This window comes from Sorex fumeus, unplaced genomic scaffold (genome assembly GCF_029834395.1).
Source record: "Sorex fumeus unplaced genomic scaffold, SorFum_2.1 ptg000109l, whole genome shotgun sequence".
NCBI lineage: Eukaryota > Metazoa > Chordata > Mammalia > Eulipotyphla > Soricidae > Sorex > Sorex fumeus.
Genome location: NW_026606166.1, coordinates 88,418 through 110,632, shown reverse-complemented (window position 1 = coordinate 110,632; position 22,215 = coordinate 88,418). Strand labels below are relative to the sequence as shown.

The 22,215-nt window shown below is 40.2% G+C and overlaps 1 protein-coding gene across 2 annotated transcripts in view; it reads left to right on the top strand.

Annotated features, from left to right (window-relative positions):
* Nucleotides 1-13,107, top strand: part of LOC130042725 (protein SCAI) — a 135,404-nt gene extending 122,297 nt beyond the window's left edge. For both annotated transcript variants that reach the window (XM_056134906.1, XM_056134907.1), the window contains 4 exons: nucleotides 4,528-4,600; nucleotides 8,058-8,231; nucleotides 8,422-8,522; nucleotides 12,165-13,107. In XM_056134906.1, the coding sequence (XP_055990881.1) occupies nucleotides 4,528-4,600; nucleotides 8,058-8,231; nucleotides 8,422-8,522; nucleotides 12,165-12,311 (495 nt within the window). In that variant the 3' untranslated portion in view covers nucleotides 12,312-13,107. The remainder of the gene's footprint in view (nucleotides 1-4,527; nucleotides 4,601-8,057; nucleotides 8,232-8,421; nucleotides 8,523-12,164) is intronic.
* The last annotated feature ends 9,108 nt before the right edge of the window (nucleotides 13,108-22,215 follow it).

The window sequence follows — 22,215 nt, the reverse complement described above, 5'->3', positions numbered from 1 at the left end:
CTCGAGTGTGGCTTGGCCGGGATTCCAGCGCAGTGTGATCTGAAAGTCTGTGCTGCTGGCTGTCCCCTGCGCTGTGTTTCCATATGTAGCCCTTGTCACCTGCCAAGATGTTACATAATGTCTTTATTTTGGGTCTCTACCTGCCTCATGCACCTGCTTCTAAGGCAGCTCCAGGGTGCCAGGTGGCTGTTGTTTCTGGCTCTCTTGGCACTCTGTTCCTTGGCCCAGAATAGAACCCCGTCCATAGGTTACTGAATGCTTCTTAAAGAAAAGAGATCTTTTTTTACTGGTGCAGGGGAGGGGGGCCGGGACACTGCAAGGCGAACCTGGTAGTGTTTAGGGGAACCTGGGATTGATTCTGGGCTGGCCACAAGCAAGGCAAGTATCTGGCTGCAAAGAGATCTTTAAAAAAAAAAAGCATACTGTGTGTTGTTTTATAAGGACTGTATGTTTTCAAGTCTCAGTTACATAATTTCCGATTGGAAATTCAAATTATCCTAAGCATTGGAAATCTGGAAGGCCTAGACACTGGGGTTGAAATAAAGGAAGATTTTCAGAGTTGTCTTACATTTCCCATAAGAGTCTAAATTTCCTAGGTTTACTCATAAGTATTTTTAAATGTTTAGAATGGAATACACAGTTCCAGAGGAATGGGAGGAAATGGTCCCCTACTCAATTTAAGTCATAGTTCTGTGTTCTTCAAGCATGTTCTCACTTATTCCTGAGCCTCTTGTTGCATTCTCTGTAGGATGGGGTGGCAATACTTGTCTTAGAGGATTGCTACAAGTGCAGGTCAGGATCTAAGAAGCCTTAGACAGTCACCAGGAAGTACTCAGTCACTCAGTAAACGCTAAAGAACAGTAGAGACAAAACTAGAAAAGCACATGCAAATGAAAGCTCTAAAGAAAAATACAAGTAAACATATCTAGTGATGTGAATCAAAAGGGTTGATCTGAGTCATGTTAAATATTTGAAAATCAGACAATATTGTGTATTGTGTCAGTTGATAATAAGGAAAAAGTGGATTTTTATTTGTATTCCGTGCAAGGGAAATTTAACCCACACCTGGCAATATTTCAAGTTTATTCTTGGTTCTGTGCTCAGGGATCGCTGCTGGCAGGGCTGGGGGTGCCAGGGATTCGAACTGGGGTCTGCTGCATGCAAAGCAAGCGTTTTACCTGCTTACTGTGTTTCAAGAAAAACTGAATCTATCTCACTGGTATTTTGTAAAGCATAGAGATTTGGTACCCATTCTTGGACCACGCCCAGCATTGCTCAGGAATTGCTCCTGGCTCTGTGCTCGGGATCACTCCTGACAGGCTCTGAGGACCGCATAGCACTGGGGATTGGACCCGGGGCTGCTGTATGCTAGGCAGGTGCCTTAAGCCCTGCACTCTCTCTCTGGCCCTTTAGGTCTAAAATTTAAAGTATACTCTGATAAAAGGTGTCGTTATTAAATATTTGTCAAAGATCCCCAAGGTCACCCTTCCCCACCAGCCCTGCCAGATTCGGGTCACAGTGGGGACTCGAGAGTTCCCAGCATAGAACCATACTCACTACTGAAAAGTATCAGGCCAGGGCAAGGCAGGGGCAATCTTCCGTGAGCCCCTCCCCTGCATTCAGGACAGAGGCATGTCACCCAACCAGGATGGAGAAGACGCGGGACGGGGGGACGTCCTCTAGGGAAGCTCGGTAAGGACTCAGGGCCCAGGACTGGGGTCTCGTCCCAGAGGCATTTTCTGCATGGCACATTCCAAAATGCCGCACTCTCTCTGGGGCCAGAGGCGGGGAGCACGTGGTCAGCAGAAGCCTTCTTGTTTGCATAGTCTGGGAACCAGGAGCCCCTCTCATCTGCTCCTGGGGAAAACCCTCCCCAGCTCTGCTTCCAGAACCAACCCAAGCCTTGTAAGAGGCTCCTGGAGGACAGCAGGAAGGCCTGTTGATGCTCCTTCTATGCAGAAGTTTGAAACACACACCAAAAGAGAGAGGTTGGCCAGCAAGAGATGCTACCAAATAAGAAATTTTGTGATATAAATAACAGCAGTGTCTATTTTAGCGCAGTCCCAGAGCCAGGGTATGAGGAAAGGACCCAGAAGCTGCCATTTATTGCAGGTGGGTTCTGTTTCAGGTGTAGCTACCTGAATTCTTCTCTGAGGAAGATTCTTAAGATTCATTTGGCTTATCCCTTCTGTATTGATCACAGAAAACCAACCTTCCTTCTCTACCTTCTTCCCTCCTTCTCTCTCTCCTTCCTTCCCTCCTTCCCTCCCTCCTTCCCTCCTTCTTTTCCTTCTTCCCTCCTTCCCTCTTTCCTTCCCTTCTCTCCTTCTCTCCTCTCCTTCCCTCCTCTCTTTCCCTCCTTCCTTTCTTCCTTCCATTTTTGCACTACACCCAGCAGTTCTTGAGGGCTGCTTTGAGCTCAGTGCTCCGGGGTGGCTCGTAGCTGTGTGGCAGGACCCTGCAGACACCTGCATGCAAGAAGGTGCTCCAGCCCTTTGAGCTACCTCTCTAGGTTGGAATAATAAGCTCAGTATTTAATTTTTAACTGAGAATCACACAGTCACCCCAAAAATGCTTCAAAATGGAGTATGTGAGACCTCTAAGCTCTCTCTAACTATGCATCCCATCAGTTACTGTCTCTGTGTCAGTGATCCCATTGTCTCTTATCTTTGAAATTTTTTCTTAAATGCATATACAAGCGAATAGAACCAGGGTTTACTCCTGGATCTGCCACATATGGGATGCATAGAATTGAACCCGGGTTTGCTGTGTGCATAGCAAGTGCCTTACCCACTGAACTATCTCTTGGCTCCCAGTATAGACAATTCTTTGATTTTTTTTAATAACTGGGTTTATAAATCTTAGTTAATCATAATGGGTAGGAAGATCTTCTAGGTTATAAGATAAACTCTTACTATATTTTCTTGCTGATTGTTTGCATTTAACTCTGATTTAATTTGGAATTTTTCCTGTATTTGGTGTGAAGTAGAGTTGACTTTTTCTCAAGGGCCTCTCAGTTTTCCACCCATTTGAACTGTTTGGGGGGATGATTCCATATGCTTTGTTGAGTTCAGTGGTCTTCAGTTTTTATCACTAAGCCCTTAAAGTATGTTTATCTGGGACCAGAGGAATAATGGAGTGGTTAAGGTGCTTGCCTAGCAGTGTAGCCAAACCCATTATTCCCCAGTGGCACAATGGCCCCCAGCACTGCCAGCAGTCACTCGGAGCACAGAGCCGAAAGTAACCCTTGAGCAATGCTGGGGGTGACCCCAAAACCCCCACTAGAGAAATAAATTATCTGATGAACTTTATTCCCCTTCTTCACACTTCGTTTTCAGAGTATTTACGATTTTTTTCTATATGAATTTGAGACTGTTTCCAGGGAGCCAGAAAGATGGTAGAGTGGACAGTGCTTGCTCCGCAGCACTGGCACCCCATACCAGCCCTCACACTGCCAGGAGTAATCTCTGAGCGCAGACTCGCAGTCTGAGTACCACTGGTGTGACCCAAAAAATTGTAAATAAAACAATTTTTTTTTTTCATTTCAAGGGGGAGGGAAAAATGTGACCTTTTTCATTGACATTAGTTTATGTCATTGTCTTCCAAGTGGGTGATACTTCCTCCCTGGGGGGGACTCTGTAATATTTCAGGGGGCCAATAGTAACTTAGAGAGCAATTCCGGGGCTCTTCTTCGTGTTCACCTAGAAAAGGTAGAATTTCCGTGAGACCATTGAGTGATTTTTCTTTTGCCTTAAAAGGGGGCAGTAAGGCTGTATTGGTTCAGGGCCCTCAGTTTAAAGGTTTGTGAATGAGTATAGTGGTTTCTGAAGAAGTGGCGCCTTGTTAAGAACTTTATCTCTCTCTCCCTCTGCTCAAGTCTTCATTTTTATCTTTCAAGAATAGTGGGTTCTTCTAAAGTTCATTTTTTCTCTTGATTTTTCAAATGAACTCCTCCGCGTTTCATTTTTCTTGTGGCATTACCAGACCATTCATGATTTTACGCACCAAACTGATCCGCCTTTAGAGCGAGGGTATTTCTAGCTTTTCTGTTTAATTGTCACAATAAACACATTGACATTTGGGTTTTATACATCTTTCTGTGTGAGGAAAGATTCATAACTGTCGATACTAGTTAGTCAGATTTTAGGGTCCCTGGGACTGAGGCCCAGATCCACAGGCCTTTAAAATTTTGCTCTTGTAAGTACTGGCATGTGTTTCCAGGCAGAGTGGCCTCTTGGCCGATAGCTAGGTGACCTCTCTCTGGAACACTGCAGCCCTGTGCGTGCTTTGATTTGTAAAATCAATTGTCCACTTAATAAACTTGTTTTAAGAAAGCTTATCAGCTTATCATGAGTGGTAAGGAAATAAGAATGGCAGTATCTTCAGCTGTTGATGTTTCTGCATCTGCTTATGAGCATAAGACCCAATCCAGGCACTACTGATATGTTTGTTGTTTTTTTAATTACTACAGAAGCATCTTTGGTCAAATCTTTAATGAAAAAAATTTCTGATTCTTATATATTACAGAATTTCACAAACTTATTTGGACAGCCACTAGTCTGCTTGCTTTCTCCTACAGCATATCCAAAAGCTTTGCAAGGTATGTTCTGTCATTACCTGTTAAGTCCATAAATGGCGATTAAACACTGTCTACATTTTTAATAATACTGCTCTTCATCTCCCCCACCTGTGGTGGTCGCTTATGGATCTATAGCGTTTAATGTGGCAGGTGCCAATCTGAGATTTACCCGGAAGTCTTACCAACACGAGACTCCCTTAATGGTGCTACCCTCAGGTTTTGAGCTCATTCGAATAGGAATGATACATTATCCCAGAGTGATATCCCAAGGGTGAATTTGGTTTCTTGGGGAACTCCAGATTTGTGAATAAAATTTGTTTCCAGGTGTTAGTTTTGGTGTGTTTGTCATCTTCCTGTATCTCTGGCTCCATACTGTAGGGATCTTTTAAGATCCTAAGAATTCTGGTCTAGATAACTTCTCAGCTTTTATGCCTATGGATGAGGATAAACTGCTAGGCACGACTGAAAGGATTTCTTTTATTCACTTTTTACCTGGTTGTAATTTTTAAAATAAAAGAATCTCTTCTCGGTCTGCCAGAGAACAGGTCAGTGTTTTGCCTTTCTTTGGTGGCTGTGAACTCACTTTTGTCCCTAATAATTTGTCCTTGAGGAACAACACAGACAATGTATTCTAAGTCCCAGTCCTTGAGCTAGGTAAACTACTAAACCAACCGTCACTGTCTCACTATCTCCCTGACTGTGAATAGTGCGGATGTCTCTGTGGGAGAGGGCTTTTTACTGCTACTTCCCAGCCAGAAGTCCTGTCTGCTGACATAGTTTGACACAGGAAGTGATGGTCAGCATTTGAATGCCTGAGAGAAGCTGGAGACTTTTCACCGTTGTTTTAAGGTAAGTTCTGCTATTTCACAGAGAAAAACATACGGAATTATTAAGCTGTTATACCCAAAGTCAAGTTACTAAAGGGATAGAACTTACCTTCAAACAACGGTAAAATTCTCCTGCTTTGAGGACTCTGATACCCCATTTCTTTTCATTTCTGGAGAAATGTAACCCCTTCCAATTACCCAAGAACACTTTTGCCATCCATTTCTCTATGAAGAACTTCATTCAAATTGTGTGGCCTAATGAGTTAATGTCAAGATTATGTTGCTCTGGAAGACATTTTTGTGTAGAGGTTAAAATGCAGGTTGCAGGGAAACTGGGGGCCAGAGCAATAGGACAGTGGGTAGTGCACTTGCCTTGTACACAGCCATCCTGGGTTCGATCCCCAGCACCTTATATGGGCTCCTGAGCACCACCAAATGTGATCTTTGAGCATAGAGTCAGGAGTAAACCCTGAGCACCGCCGGTTTTGACCCTAAAAGCCAAAAAAATAAAATGACGAAATTGACAGAATTTAAACCCTAACTCAGCCATTTACTAGTATGTGACTTGGGAAGTTACTTTGCTATCCTGTGTTTCAGTTTCCTTATTAAATGGAGATAATAATAGTATCTACCTCACTAAATAATGCTGGGTATTTAGTAAGCAATATGTGCTGTCACTATCATTGTTATTAACATTCCCTTATTATGTAATACACATCTTTAATATTTTGGGGCTCAAGGCCTCTTATACACTCAGGCTTCTTAAGTCCTCTCTGTACACAAAACTAGCCGATAACTCTAGTATTTAGTATGTCAGATTAGGTTCCATTAAGTTTTGCTATCTAAAGCCTAGAGTTCTCTCTTTCACCAACAGTTACTTTATTCACTCAACAAACATTTGTTCTATATATGTATATCATGTTATGCGCTAGGCACTGGAGATAAGGCTCTGACTTGACAAACGTGGTTGAGTTTCTCACATAGCCCGTTGTTTAGCAGAAGGTATAGAGAGCTGGCAGTGACTAGCTGAGACTCTGAGAGGAGGAAGCCCAGGAAACACACACAGGAACTCCTAACTAGCACTTAAGCAAAGAAGGGGGTGAAGTGATATAGGTGGACTTGAAAGACATTGAATGAGATGGGGATGGAAAATGATTCAACAAGAGTATTCGCACAAAGGACTAGTCTAGAAACACTGTGGTAAGAGTTTATGAACTTTGAGAGAAACTAAAGTAATGTTGAGATTATGTGGCTGAATTATGAGAAGCATGTAAGATTTGTCAAGAGATTAAATGGAATAAAGTACTTTCACAGGACTTCATGACAGAGGTAATCAAGGAAGGGTATACATGGAAGGCCTTTCTTATGAAGAATGACATGGAAAAGATTGTTAATGAAACCAAGGAAGTGGTGGTGGCCAAAGTGCCAACAGCGGCCAGGGAGCTGGCTTCAAGAGATGCCAAACCCAGAGCCGTGAACTGACAGTGGACGCTCAGGGAGGAGCAGAGATGCACTTCAAGGGTCCAACTACGGTGTTGGATAAGAAGCAGTTTTATTTTTAAAAAGGGGTGGGGGATTTTTTTTTTCAGTTTCTGACATTTGTGTTGAGAGTAAGGTTGCCTATTAATCTAAAGCAACTCTCTTATAAAATAATTTAATTGTATTCACAAGTGTAATTTTAGTATTCTGACTGCCACGTTTAAACAAGTGGAAATGTGTAAGGTTAGTGTTAGCAATATGTCTTTTTTATAGTGAAGCTACGAAATCTCATGTATATTTTACAGTTCACAGCATGTCCCAGTGTGGACCAGTGAGAGTCCCCAGTCATACCACAGAGCAGTGGATTTCCGGACATCAGGAAGTCGATCTAAGCTACAGATGGTGAATTGGGAATCAGCATAACTAGTACCGTGAGACTAGGTGAAATAAGTAATATGTAGAGCCAGAGAAAATAGTGATATTTAAAGGAGAGGCAGAACAGAAACAACCAACAAAGGGAAATGAAAAGAAATCTATCAAGAACTATTGAACTGTCCATGATCCACAACTTGTCAAGTGCAGAGGAAATTTGTGAGAGAGGAAAAGATGATGAAAGATATTCAGGGGGCCCTGGAGCAATAGTACAATGGTAGGGTGTTTGCTTTGTATGCAGCACACCGGATTTGATCCCCCACTCCCCAAAATGGTACCCCAAGCCTGCCAGGAACACATGCTGGGTATAGTATCGTTTCCTCCCCCCCAGCCCCCCAATAAAAGGATATTCAGGGCCAAGGGGATAGCTCTAAATGCCTGAAGTACACCCAGTCCTGGGTTCAATTCCCAGACTCAGGACATCTCGAGCACTGACTGGTATATCCCTTATGGCCCCTGGACTGCTGTGGGAACCCCCCAGAAAAACTAAACAAACAAGGAAATAGCTTTTTATCTTCTTGGAAGTTGACTCTAAAACTTGGTGAATTCAGAGTTTGTTCACCAGCAACTGTTGTGTCTGGGATATGGTTTTAATGTTCCACGCAGAATCTTCTTTGTTGAATTATGATTAACAACATATCTTTGATTTTATATATTACCATTATATTAAAGTGTTCTTCAAATATATCTCTTCTGTAAAAATGTTGTCTCTCTCTACATAAATATATTTGTTATTACAGATCAATCTCAAAGAGGCAGCCTCTTCACTCTCTTTTTGAACAATCCGCTAATGGCCTTCCTATTTGTCTCTGGATTGTCAAGCATGCGTAGAGGCCTATGGGAAAAGTGCCAAGACTATCTTCGAAAAATCAACCGTGATATTGCGCAGCTACTGACCCATTCCCGTTCAATAGGTACCCTGCTAATCTCACAGAACACTTAATAGACTGTGTCATTCAGGTTTAAAACTGTTTAAATTGTTTGAAGTTTTTAAGGTGTTTATCCCCAACAGGAAAGTTTAAAAGGTTTCCCCAAAATTTTCCCCTTTGAAAAAGTATTTTCCATGTAAACATCCTTTTACTGTCACCTTTCTTCTCTTTGCAGATCAGGCATTTCTCCAGTTTTTTGGGGATGAATTTCTTCGCTTGCTTCTCACAAGATTTATCTTTTGTTCAGCCACCATGAGGATGCACAAGATTTTTCGGGTAGGCCAAAATTTACTTAATAAGGAAAAAGTTTTACATCTTAGGTATTTAAGGTGTATGTTTTAAGAATCATGTTTTATGTTTTACCTGTATTAAGTAAAATATGAGTAGGTTTAGGTAAAATATGTATTGTAAATGGTAAAATTGTGAATTATATAAAGCACATACGAATACCTACCCCTCTCTAAGAGACGCATTTTATTCCTCTAGGTTCTGTGTGGATCCTCTCTGATATTCTTTCCATTCCAGATGAAAATAAAATTTGGAATTTTTTTGTTTTTTGTCCATACACAGCAGTGCTCAGGGCTTATTCGAGCTCTACACTCAGGGATCACTCAGGGATCACTGTTGGTGCTTGAAGCCCATATAGGGTGTTGGGGATCGAACCCAGGTCTGCCACAAGCAAGGCAAGCTCCCTATCCCCTGTTCTGTTACTCCAGCCCCAGAAATTTGGAATTTTCTTTCACTTTCCTCAATAGTTTTACCACATTCATTTGTGTTTTCAGAGAGCATATCTATGGGTCCGTATTTTAGGTCTGATTTTTTCCACTCATTGTGGTATTATTTCTAAGATTGAAACATGTTAGTGACTTTATAGCTTTCATGAATTTATTTTAACTACCATAGAGGGCTCCACTTTGGACCAGGCATCACTTAATGGTAAGGATATATTCTGAGAAAGGCATATTTAGGCCATTTTGTTGTGTGGACATCCTGGAATGTAAATATACAGACCGAGATGGCTGCATCTGCTCCACACTTGGTCTGTATGGGACAGAGTAAGGGAATCACTTTCATGTAATGAGTGTGTCATGGACCCAAATGCCTTTATGAAATGCATGCATATATATATAAACTAGTTATCCATTCTGCTGGTAAAGGGTATTCAGGTTACTTTTTCAGATTTTTATTAAACAATGCTATGCTGAAATCTTTTGTTAAGTTTCTTCTGAGACCTTATGTCTTTGATAGTAATCTAATAGTGGAATGTAAAGTCAGTGGATTTAGGCATATTCCGTTTTTGGGGGGTAATGCCAAATAATTTGCAAAGTCGTGCCAGTTGCACACCAGGAGTATGTAAGAGTTGCTTTTTCCATAAATACTGTGCCTTTACTTGTTGCACTCATACTTCATAAATATGTTATGTATGTATGTGGGCTGGAGTGATAGCACAGCGGGTAAGGCATTTGTCTTGCACGTGGCTGACATGACCAACCCGGGTTTGATTCCTCTGCCCCTCTCGGAGAGCCTGGCAAGCTACCAAGAGTATCATGCCCGCACAGCAAAGCCTGGCAAGCTACCCATGACGTATTCGCTATGCCAAAAATAGTAACAACAAGTCTCACAATTTGTTGTGAGATGTTACTGGTGCCCGCTTGAGCAAATCAATGAACAGTGGGACGACAGTGCTACAGTGCATGTATGTGTGTATGTATTTGGGTTTGGGGTCATACCAGGCTGTGCTTTGGACTTATTCCATTTTTATTTGTTTTCTGGGCTTATTCCTGACTTCATGTTCAGGAATCACTCCTGATAATACTGAAGAGGCCATATAAGATACTGCCAAAGCTTTTCTCAAAGTAGGTGTAGCATTTTGTGGGTTTTTGTGGGGGATACTCAGAACAACTCCTGGAACAGTCCTCAGGGATCACTGCTTGTGGCGCTCAGGGGACCAGGTCGTATCTGTGATAAAACCCTTGCTTCCTACATGCAAGCATGTGCTCCAGCCTGTTGAACTCTCTCCCCAGCCTAGTTAAAATGTTTCATATTCCCACAAGTAGCCTGTATCATACTTGGTGTTACCAAAGTTTGAAATTTTGTGCCTTTATTCAATTTACCTTAAGAGTCATAGTTAGGCAAATTGAAAAAAGGCACAAAATTTCAAACTTTGGGCTGGAGCGATAGCACAAGCAGGTAGGGCGCTTGCCTTGCACATAGCCGACCTTGGCCAACCCCCGTTCTATTCTTCTGCCCCTCTTGGAGAACCCGGCAAGCTACTGAGAGTATTGCGCCCGCACGGCAAAACCTGGCAAGCTACCCGTGATGTATTCGATATGCCAAAAACAGTAACAATAAGCCTCACAATTTGTTGTGAGACGTTACTGGTGCCCGCTCGAGCAAATCAATGAACAACGGGAGGACAGTGCTATACAGTGCTATCTCAATTTACATTTCACCTGTGAATAATGTTAATAGTCTTTTCAATGTACTCCCTATTTTTTTTTCCAGTCCTAGAGTTGCCTTTTCATTTTCTCAATTAACTTTTGAAGACTGAACTTTAACAGTATTTGGTGGGTGCTGAAGCAAAGTACAGCAGGGAGGGCACTTGCAGCAGTGCTGACCCAGGTTTGATCCCCAGGATCCCATGGGTTCCCGAGCACCACTTGGAGTAATAATTCCTGATTACTGCTGGGTCAAATGCCAAAACCAAAATAAATAAAAATAAACTTTATTATTATTTTTTTTTAATCCTGCATTCTCAGTCCCCTTTGACGCCTCTCACTCCTGGATTTTTTTTTTTTTAAATTGCTGTTTGGGTCACACTTAGCAATGCTCAGGGGTTACCGCTGGCTCTTCACTCAGGAATCACTCCTGGCAGTGCTCGGAGGACCACACAGGATAACAGGAATTGAACCCACATGCAAAGCAAATGTCCTACCCAGCCCTATTGCTCCAGCCGTTATTTCTGGAATTAGTAGGTTCTAATACTTGGACTTTGCAGAGCTTCTTGGGTATTTTAAAATTTCTGTTATAACATCTGTTTGTTCAGTAATTTTACAAATACTTGTTGAAATTCTGTATATGCTATGATTTTTTTTCCCTGCAGAAAGTAGGATTTACATAGTTTCCACTTAGCATAACACTAGCATCCAGAAGTGAGAGATCCCAGTAAATACTTGTGAAATAACTAGTAAGTGACTTGATCAAGTTTCCACTGTGTCATAGGGCCAAAACTCAGTGGTACCTTGGAGATGTGGGAATCCTTCTTGCTATGCCCAGGCCTACCTGGAGGGGTAGTGTTGGGGTTAAGGCTTCTCCTCATGTTGATCCCAGCTTAAATTCCCAGAGCCATATATGATCCCTAAGTTCTGCCTGAGTTTTCTCCTGAGCACAGTCAGGGTATGACTCCCCTGAGCACCATTGGGTATGTCCCACATCGTCCTCCAATTAAAATTTTTAAAATAGTCAAATGTGAAGGATTTTGTATGTTCTGCAACTCTATTGTTAGTAAGGGTCAAACCAGTCTGAAGATGAAAAGTACATCTGATTACTCCTTTATGCTCTCATGCTAGCACTATAGCACTGTCCTCCTGTTGTTCATTGATTTGCTCGAGCGGGTACCAGTAACGTCTCCATTGTGAAACTTGTTGTTACTGTTTTTGGCATATCAATATGCCACGGGGAGCTTGTCACGCTCTGCCGTGCAGGCGGGATACTCTCAGTAGCTTGCCGGGCTCTCCAAGAGGGACGAAAGAATCGAACCCAGGTTGGCCGTGTGCAAGGCAAACACCCTACCCGCTATGCTATCGCTCCAGCCTGCTCTAGCTCTCATGCTAACAATATCCTTATTAAGGCTGTCTATAATTTTCTTTCATTAACCTATAAAATACCTCCTTTCTCATTTTTTTTTTTGCCTCCCAGGAAACACGAAATTACCCAGAATCCTATCCACAACTGCCAAGGGATGAAACAGTGGAGAATCCTCATCTACAGAAGCATATTTTGGAATTGGCGTCCATCCTGGATGTGCGAAATGTGTTCCTTGAGAATGCCATAGATGACTATTGAAACTCGCATCCTCTTGTTTAAACAGTTTTTCATTTGCCACAGATTATAAATGGTGCCGTTTTCTAATGTGATGACAGACACATAGTGGTGTTACTTAGTTTTTATTTTTTAATTTAAGACCACCATTTTAAAAACAAACTGAAAAAATAAATGCTCACACTTTTAGGATAACTGTTTTAAAAATACAGTATTTCAGGTCTTTTAAAAAATAACTCAATCTTGGAATTTTTATTTTTTGGTTTTGAGGTATGGATTACTTCCAACATTAATCCTACACTCAAAATAATCACTATTCTCACCCTGAGAAGAGTAAATCATTTATTTTTGTATAAAGAGGAAAATCCAGCTCTTGTACTTGGACCTTAAATGTGTGGATTTGGAAAAAAATGTAATTGTTTGCAAAGATGACCCTAGACAGCATGGACTACTAAGATCAAGAACAGTCTTTCCATAGTTTTTTCTTTTTCATTCCAAGAAAGTAGACAGAACGTTGTGTGATTCCTTGAAGCATAATCAAGACAGTTCTTGAGATCATTTTCCTTCATTTATAACACTGTCAACATATCAGAAACTGTACGGAACTCATTTTGAGAACCTGAAAGCTAATTTTTTTCATTGGGGCCTTGAGATGATAAATTTAATTTGGAGTGTGGGAGTCGTGTGTTATCATGAGATAACATTGGCATATTCTCTTTCTCTGTAGTCTGTGAATGCTGGAAATATGAAAGAACGGCTTTTAAATATCACAGCTGAAAAATCAGATGGTTGGTTTCATAGTATAATCAGTGTTTCCTAGGACTTCAGTTCCTGCCAGTAGGCGTCGAAGCTGTCAGGACGGAAGTCCATGGCGCACGGTGCAGGGCTTGGCATCCTTTTACCCAGAGGTCAGAGAGGTCATTCATTTCAGTTGGGGGTAACAGATTTGTTATTTGACCAAAAATGGAAGTCGTTTTTGCATTGACAATTTCAAAATAAGATTTTTTAACTCCTTGTATTTACTATTTTATACTCATGCATAGGTTTTTTTTAATTATTTTAAATAGGACTTGATATATAAAATATAAAGATTTTCATGTTTCCCCCCCAGCCCCCCTTCCCATCATCTCCTTCATATTTTACAGGCAGTTATCTGTGATTTTATTTCTCCCTTAAAAGACTCCACAGCTTTCAAGTTCAAAAATCTATGAATCAAAATTCCTTCTTCCTAATTTTCTATATAGGCTCTTCTACCTCTCACAGTCCCAGGGGAAATGAGGTAATTGCTTTTGGTGCCTCTTTCCTGTGTCCCTAAGTGAATTTTACTGTAGTATTTTTAACTCAGCTTTCATTTCTGGCATAGAAAGTTATTTGGGTCTGAGTTATTCATCTGCCCATTCTAATTTGCTGATTTTTCATCTGAAGTCTCAAGGCTCTTGTTTCCTGGGTTTGGGGGACTTTGTGGTGTTTCAATATTAAATTCTTTTTGTCTGTCCTTTTTTATTATTTCAGAAAGCTTTGGAAAATTTACCCCGGAGAGAGATTTCTCCTGCTAGTGGGTTGATTTTTCAGTATTAAAGTCTACCCTTTTTTGGATAGCTTTCCCTTTATAGCAGTAGATTAGCCTTAGTTGCCTGACCTCTTGTTTCAAGTCCACTTCAGTTCTGTGCCAGAAATGCTTCTAATAAAAAAAATCATGTATTTTCCTGCTCTCTGATGCTTAAAATAATATTTATTATCCTGAGCTTTAGACTCACAAGTTTGGCATAAAGAACAGGGATCTGAGAACTAGGAGATCTGAGTTCTGATTCAGGCTCTCCTGGTAACTAGCTTTACCTGCTGACAGGTGTCTTCAGGTCTCTGCTTTTTAATTCTCTCAACTGTAAAAGGAAGTTGTTGGCCCAATTTTTTCCAGTTCTTTGGTTCTATAATTTGAACTCTTGGTTCCAAAAGATAGAGATTTTTCCATTCATGCCACTTATCAAACTTGATTTTTAATGTACAAACAATTCTCTTTTCTGAATGTGATTTTCCTATTCCTAGTTTTTGTTGAAGATAATATCTGGATTCCCATCTAATCTTTGAAACTAGATCAGAGGGAGAATCTCCCTGAGAAATGAGAACTTTGAGACTAGAAGCATTCTTGTTCAAGTGCATGAGAATTTAGAAATCACTGCTAGGGTTTAGATGATAACAAGGCCACTTAATCCAGTTGTAGTATAATATCAAAATATTTTAGTTAAAAATTCTTTGTAGTTAAAAATCAAAAGTGAACTGAAGTCTTTAGTGAAAGGATATATGAAATTTCTAAACTGTTGTCTTTTTCATGCCTTCAAAAATGTTGCTTAAAATTCTAAGATCGTACTGGGGCCAGAGCAATAGTACAGAAAGTGGGGCATTTGCCTTATATGCAGCCAACCTGGATTTGATCCCTGGCACCCCATGAGGTCCCCTGAGCCCTGCACGGAGCAACCCCTGATAAAAGAGTCAGGAATATGCTCTGGGCACTGCCAGATGTGGCCCTGAAACAAGAATAAAACAAACTTCTAAAATAGTACATATTTTATTCTAGATCTAATCAAATAGACTTATAACTCAATGTCTTTATGAAGTTTGCATTCTAGTAGGTGACTGACAATAAAGAAAATAAGTAAATTTATAGTAGAAAGTTATAACTAGCATGAAGAAAATTTAGACTATGGCAAGGAAATCTTGCTTTTGCTTTTGGACAAAATGTGATTTTTAGATGAAGATCAGAATAGACCTTATTGAGGCAGATACCTTTGTGCTAGTTTTAAATATACACAGGGTCTAAAATGTCCACTTATACCTATCAACCAGCTTCTATCTAATGCATAATTTATTTTAAAACATGAAGGCATTAATCGAGGAAGAACTGTAAAAGGACAATCACCTGATGGGCTCATGATTGCAATGGCAAGGAATCCCAGTTTTTTAATGCACACCATCCCTTTAAGCCCTGTACTTATTTGTTTTTAGATTCATAGAAATTTAAATATTGGGAAAGAGCAAAGCAATGGCACTTCTTTGGTATCAAATTGCACAAACTCTCCCCCTGGAGATTCTGATATAGTCTCTGGCTTCCCATAGGAATTATGGTTAATTAAATGAAAAGTACAACTTTGCACAATTTCGGTTTGTTTTGTACCCAAAACAAAACTAAGCACAATGGAAATGTTTTCTTTTACCCACTTACGTGTGAAGTTGGTAAAGCAACTATCTTCTTATTTTACAGAAGAGAAAGCTGAGACCAAATAAAAACAAAACTGTGTATCCATAATGTTAGAGCTCGAACTAAAGCTTACATCTTCTAATCTCATCCCTGTCTTTCTAGTAGCTCAGGTAGCTTTCTATAATGAGCAAGAAGGAAATAATTAAAAATCTATTTTTTGGCACAAAAGGCTATGGTATTTTTTTAGTATATCAAATAATGAAACCCAGTGAAGCAATCTGCCCTGACAAAATTTTAATTATAAAAAAAAAGTTAAGCAAATGTTTTGTCTTTATTTTTTCCCAGCATGTATTGTTTATCTATTTTGTGTTCCTCCTAAGATGTGGTGCTCTCAAAAAACTTTAAAAGCACATAAGAATTTATTGTATGCTTTCTATTTTTACCAAGATGAAAAGTTTTGAGATTATAAAGCAAAGTGTAATCTAATCCTGACTAAATTTTCCTGATTTCAGATCTGGATTTCAATTTTTCCTTTTTTCACTGTGGCTACTGTCCTTTATTTTCTTCTTGGCAATAAATTCTCTGAAACTGATTAGGTTAAATTCTGAGTTAATTCAGATTATTGAACTTTGTTGAGGCAAAGGGATAAGCAACAAATCTGATTTTGTACCAGTTATGGAGCTTTCTTGAGCATTCTCCAAATTTCATCTCTGACCTGTGTGACTTAGTAACTTTTTGTCTCTTAGAAGAGCTTTGTAACTCACTTGAAAAATCTTGTACTTAGTTAATCCACAGTGACCTGTAGTCAGTCTGATATACAGAGAACATTCTGAAGTGGAAATAGAGTAAGTTGCCAAGGTCTGCAAATTTGGTTTTTGCCACTGATTCAGAACCACCTCCTACCCCTAAGTGAGTAAAAAGATATGATATGAATATGAATCGAATGAATGCTATTTGGAGTATATTTGTTCCTGTGTGTTTGGACAGTATAAGGGATATTTACATTGAGGGCTCTTTCGTTGACCTTATTTATTTGAAATTCTTATTTTATTTGTAATGGCATGTGTATATTTTTGTGAAGCTAAATGCAATCTCTGTGTATACATTTGTATATATGTACATATTTGTAAATATATTGGTATGCAATGATACAGTATGTGTATATTATATACCCATACCCATTGTGGGCTGAATTTATTTAAGTTCTGTGAGGACATCCTAGTGGCATTGTTCATGCTGCTGTTATTAGGTTAAGGTGCATCTCATTCACGAGCCTCTATTTTGAGGGGCTTGTGTTTGAGTAAAATGGGCTAATTTGGAGTTGAAATTAGGATATAAAGATTTGAACAGAAAGCTGCATATTCTTAGCTTTAAAACCATCTGCCAATTTCCATTTAAACTAATGGTAAATATATAAACCTGAAAAAAGTATGTGAAACTGAGACACCAGCAGGTTCTTAAGCTATATTAGTAGTCCTTTATTTTCTTGACCCATAGTTAACTATTATTACTGAATCATAAAGTGTTTATATTGAGAATCAAGGGGCTCTGGAAAAAAATTACTTTGATTTTGCATTTCAAAATAGACAAAATATCCTTCTAAAGTAAGGAAATATATTCCTAGTTGCCAGTTTTGTACCTAATATTAAGTTTTAACTTTGGAACACCTTTTTTCACTGTATGTCTCATTTTGCATCTGTCTCTGTGAGGCAGAAAAGGGGACATTGCTAAGGGAAGTCTTTACCCAGGTGGGGTGGGATCGAATGAGGAAAGAAATGTTGTTAATCTGTATATTTGCAGCAGCTCATGGCATTTCCAATTCTAGACTTTTCTTACTGGAATTACATATCAAGGATGAGTTTGCTCATCTGAGAAAATGCACCCAGTGAATGAAATGCCTCCAGTTGTATTTCTTTGTCTCTATGAGACACTTGTGTTCTGCAAATTGATATATTCACACATGAAGTAGGGTTCTTAATTTTAGGTGCATGGCATGCTATGAAATCTGGGCCTTCAAACTTCTCCCAAGGCTGACAGTGTGGGAAGGATCAGAGTACATGGACACTGTACATCTGTAGATCCTTGGGGTCACAGACTATCACACTGGGGTCAAAGAGTTTTACAGCGTGTTGCTCCTGTCCGACTTGGAATGATTATGTGCATGAAAGAGTATAAGAGACATTTGAGATACCTTGAATACGTTCACCACCAAAATCAGGTAGAATAACTGCATGATAAGTATAACTGCAAAGCAACATTTTACCCCACTGTTATTAAGATGATTATATTTATCCGATCACTTATTATTTTAAAGAGAGAAGTTGAAAGAGATGAGTCAGGAGCCAATAGTACCACGCCCCAAAATACTACATTGACCTTTTCATTGCAGTCAACCATTCGTAGCGTTAAATTTAAAATAAAGTTATACTAGCCTTTTTCTTAAATATTAAAATGTGGTAACATAGTATATATTTTTTTAATAATGAAATGGGGCTGGAGCAATTATACTGTGGGTAAAGCACTTGCCTTGCGTGCAGCCAACCCCGGTTCATATGGGTCCCCTGAGCCCCACCAAGAGTGATCCATAACACAACAGAAATAACCCTGAGCACCACCAGGTGTGACTCAAAAACTGAAAAGTTAAAAAAAAATCATGAAAATATAGTGTCTCATAGTGTCTGATGTTCTCTTTAAGTAACAATCATTTATTACAACTGGAGTATAGCTGAGCAATTGGGGTATGCTTATTTGAAATTCATGACATGGCTCAGGATTACTGTAGACATTCATTTGAGCCAAATAGCAGCAATAAAAAGTGCAGTAGACGAGAGTGGCTTTGTGACTATGACCTCCAACTCTTCACAGTTGTCAGCAAGTTACAGTGCAGTAAAGATAGGACTTGCTTAGAAAACCAAGCCCTTTCTCTCTGTTCTCCTTTGCTCTTGTGCATTGATACTTCCTACCTATTCAACCTGTACTTCCCTGGACACTGTGACTACTTTACCTGAACAATAAAAAAGGGCAATTCAGCTTCTTGAAACTAGAATGTCAAAACATACTGCATTGTCTCCCAGTGTTGCTGATTTTATTTAACACAGAGATTATTTAAACTAAATCCCTTTGTGTTCAAGGAAAAATAATTGACTGTGAAAGAGCTCGATTACCCATAAATAGAGGGGTGCCAGGCTGATGTTAGGGACCATGCTCTTAAATGGGTAAAATAATGAATTAAATTTAGTGTACTAAATTGTATTCGATACCTTAGAAATATTTCTTTTGGAGTTCTATAGATAAGTTTTCTTAAGCAAAAGTTAAGACTTTTTCACTTGCTGTAGTACTGATTTTTGAGAATTACAATTCTGCATAACATTGTTAATCACTGACGCACCATCTTTAATTTGTAAATATTTTTGTTTGTTTCTAAAGATTATTTTTCAAATTAGCTGTCAAATTAAGCAGTGTGATTTTAAGCATATTTGAACAATTTTTAAAAAATTGTTTAAAATATATTAATTTTGTACTGCACATTCATTTAGTCAAACCTGAATTTGGTCACAGAACAGACTATAAATTGGGAATATTTCCGTATTTTATTGGATAATTCCAGTCTATAAATATCCTAAGACAATCATTTTTAGGTGTAGTATGTTTATAAGATATTGGTAATTTCAGGGTTTGGGTTTTTACTTTTCTGATAGCCTTCTGAAATGAAAAAATAGACTGAGTGATACTATCACTTTCAGAAAAAGGGAATGATAGCTAGCCTTCCTATAGGTCTACAGCAAATAATTGAAATTGCATGTCATATCATCAATATTCTCTTTTCTTTTGAGGTTGTCATGACCATCTAGTTATGACTAAAAGTTAACATTTGTAAAGTTACAATTTGATTCATAAGTATTTTCAAACCATAGAGAAATGAAGAAAATATTTTTACCTTCCTTTGCATATTACTGGGTGTTTTTTTAATAGAGTGTAAGTATGTATTGTGATGATTAAAAATCTACAGGAAAAAGTTAAGATGTTTAAGGTAATAAGAAGTTTTATTATTTTTCTGAAGTCTTTCATTTTTAACTCGTTTATCCTATTTTGAAAGAACTTTTAAAGGTTCAGTAAGATATTTTAGGACTTTGCGTTTATGACTTTTTTCAGTAGTTACCTGAAGACATTCCTTTTGTCCTCTTGGCCAGCCTTGGATCTGGTCCTTTATCCTCTAGATTGGTTTGGTTTTATAGTGCTGGAAATCAGACCCAGAGTCTCACTCATGAGAGGCCTGTACTCTAAAGATGGGCCACATTCCTGGTTTCTTCATTGTGCAAATAAACCGTGACATTCAACAGCCAGATAGTTGTATGTGGGGACTTCCTCCAGTGAGGTAGAAAGGTCTTAGATAATAGAAGAGGCAGATACAATGTCCTAATATTTTCATAGAAGAACTTACAAGTGAAGGAAGTTATCTCAATAGGTTATCCTCTTTGTGTAGCACCAGTATACATAGTGGTTTCAATTAAATCAGATGAAGCAGTTATAAATCATTTATTTTGCTCTAAGGATTATTTATAATTTCAAGCCAGATTCTTTTCTATGAGTAGTTTCCATTGTAAGGTTGGATAGCTTTTACCTTCATTCAAATCATTACTAACAGTTAAGATAATCAAATAGGAGTTAAAGTAAGTTTGACTTTTTTCCCTGAAAATAATGGTGAACCTATTGTCTATATTATGGGTATTAGGCAGAAATGCACTTGTTTCAATCATAGCAAAAATTGCATTTGGAGATTTTAATTACTTGAGTTTCTCGTGATGTGAAATGCTTTTTAAAAATTGTGCTTGTCTGTAACTGAAATGTTATAGAATTGTAATACTATAGGGATTATAGAGTTCTATCTATTAGCTCTCCTCAAGAGATTGAAGCACAATAATTTTCATGTGACAGTTCTTATCCAAGTGCTGCTAACCTGTCGTGCAAATGATGAAGCTATTTGGTTGCCTATCTAGCTACTCACAAATCACTGTAATCCTTGAAACGTAGTCTTGTTGCTCATTTGTGTTAAATTTCGGGTATTGTGGGTTAATACTAGAAAAGAACCCATCAACCCAACTCTGTGAGACAGCAAACCATTTGGATTCATTAGTTTTGTATATGTTATCAGTAGAATAAATCTTGAAGGGGCTATTTACTACCAATGACTAAGGGGGAAAATTATATCGTCACTATGATTTGGCTTGAACATTTGTGGTATTGTAAAAGTCTCGTCTGTTGTGTTTCTAAATTGCTGAAGCCATAGTCTTAAGGATGTTTTCTTGTTTTGTTCCTTCTTTCAGCAGCCTTCTCCTGCTTTGTTATGGTTCTTTAGATTTTAGAAATTGAGAAATTATTGAAACATTTCTCTTGAGTTCATCATTTCTGACTTTTGTATGTGATTTGTCCTAAAGGATAGCAAGCTTTCCACTACTTCACTTAAATGAACTTAAGAGTAAACACTGTGATTCTGCAGAGATCAATAGGCCCTTGTCTTTCCAATGTTTTCTTCTTCTGTTACACGGTACTACCACCTTGAGGGCACTTAATACTAGAGGATGACAGTTAAGCGTTGTTTTGGTGTTTATTGAATTACATGGTTACAGAACATTTGATTTTTGTTGTCAGTGTATCGAAGACATCTTTGCATTGTTCTCTAGGAATGTGACTACATCCATCAGGTGTGAACTCTTGTAAATGAATTTTGTATCTTGAATCCACGTATATATTATGTGTATCACCAATATAAAATAAACATTATTTGCTTAAAGTTTTTGATAGCTCCGCGGAATCGTTGGCCACTGCCGTGGTGTGGGCTGTGGTGGTTTGCATCCTTTCCGCAGACGGGATTGTAGGTAGTCTTTGGCTGTATATCTCTTCTCCGGCTTCTCCCCCGCCCCCTCTCCTGAGTGTCACAACTGGACCACGCCTAGGGTAGGGCTGGGGAGGGGGCGTTGGGCTGACCCTCGGGCTGGACCAAGAACCACTCACGAGATCCTGATTCACCCGGTAGCTTTGAACTTGGCACTTCTGCCCCGCTGGGCTTGCTTCAGCTCCCAAGAGTGGCCCGTGAGGTTCCAAGAGGGGGACTTCTGGCCTGTCCTGTCCTGACCTCGGACCTAAAATCGAGCCACAGAGGCCACCTGAGCCAAGCCCAAGTCACCGGGCGCGAGGTCCCGGGACCAGATTCCAGAGCGACAGGGCGGGCGGGGGGGGGGGGGGGTCGAGATCCCCAGGTGGCCCGTGGCGGCCACGCCCGGAGCCTCCACCCCGCACGGCGCACGCAGGCCCCCACGGCACCAGCTGGGATCGTTCCCTTAGACCACGCAGCTCCGCGCCGTCCCTTTAAAAAGAAAAAAAAATCAAGAAAGACAGACTTGGGCCGCCCCGTCGGTCGTCATCCCCGGGTCGGACCGCGAGCTGACGTGGCGAACCGGCCGCGGCAGCGACAGGACCTGCGCCCGCAACCGGCGGCCGCTCCGGCTCCAACCGCCGCCGCGCCGGGGCCGCCGGAGCGCATGCGTGCGGCGCGCCGGCCCCAGCGTGCAGCCACTTCCGGCGCGCCGGGGCCAGTGCGGTTCCGGGTCGCCGCTCTGCTCGCCGGCCGGCCGCGGGGGCTGGTGACGCGCGCGGGCCGGCGCTCACGAGAGGGCCCGGAGGCGGGGCCCCGCCGACCGGCCCGAGAGCGGCAGGTGCGCGGAGACGCGAGCGGGC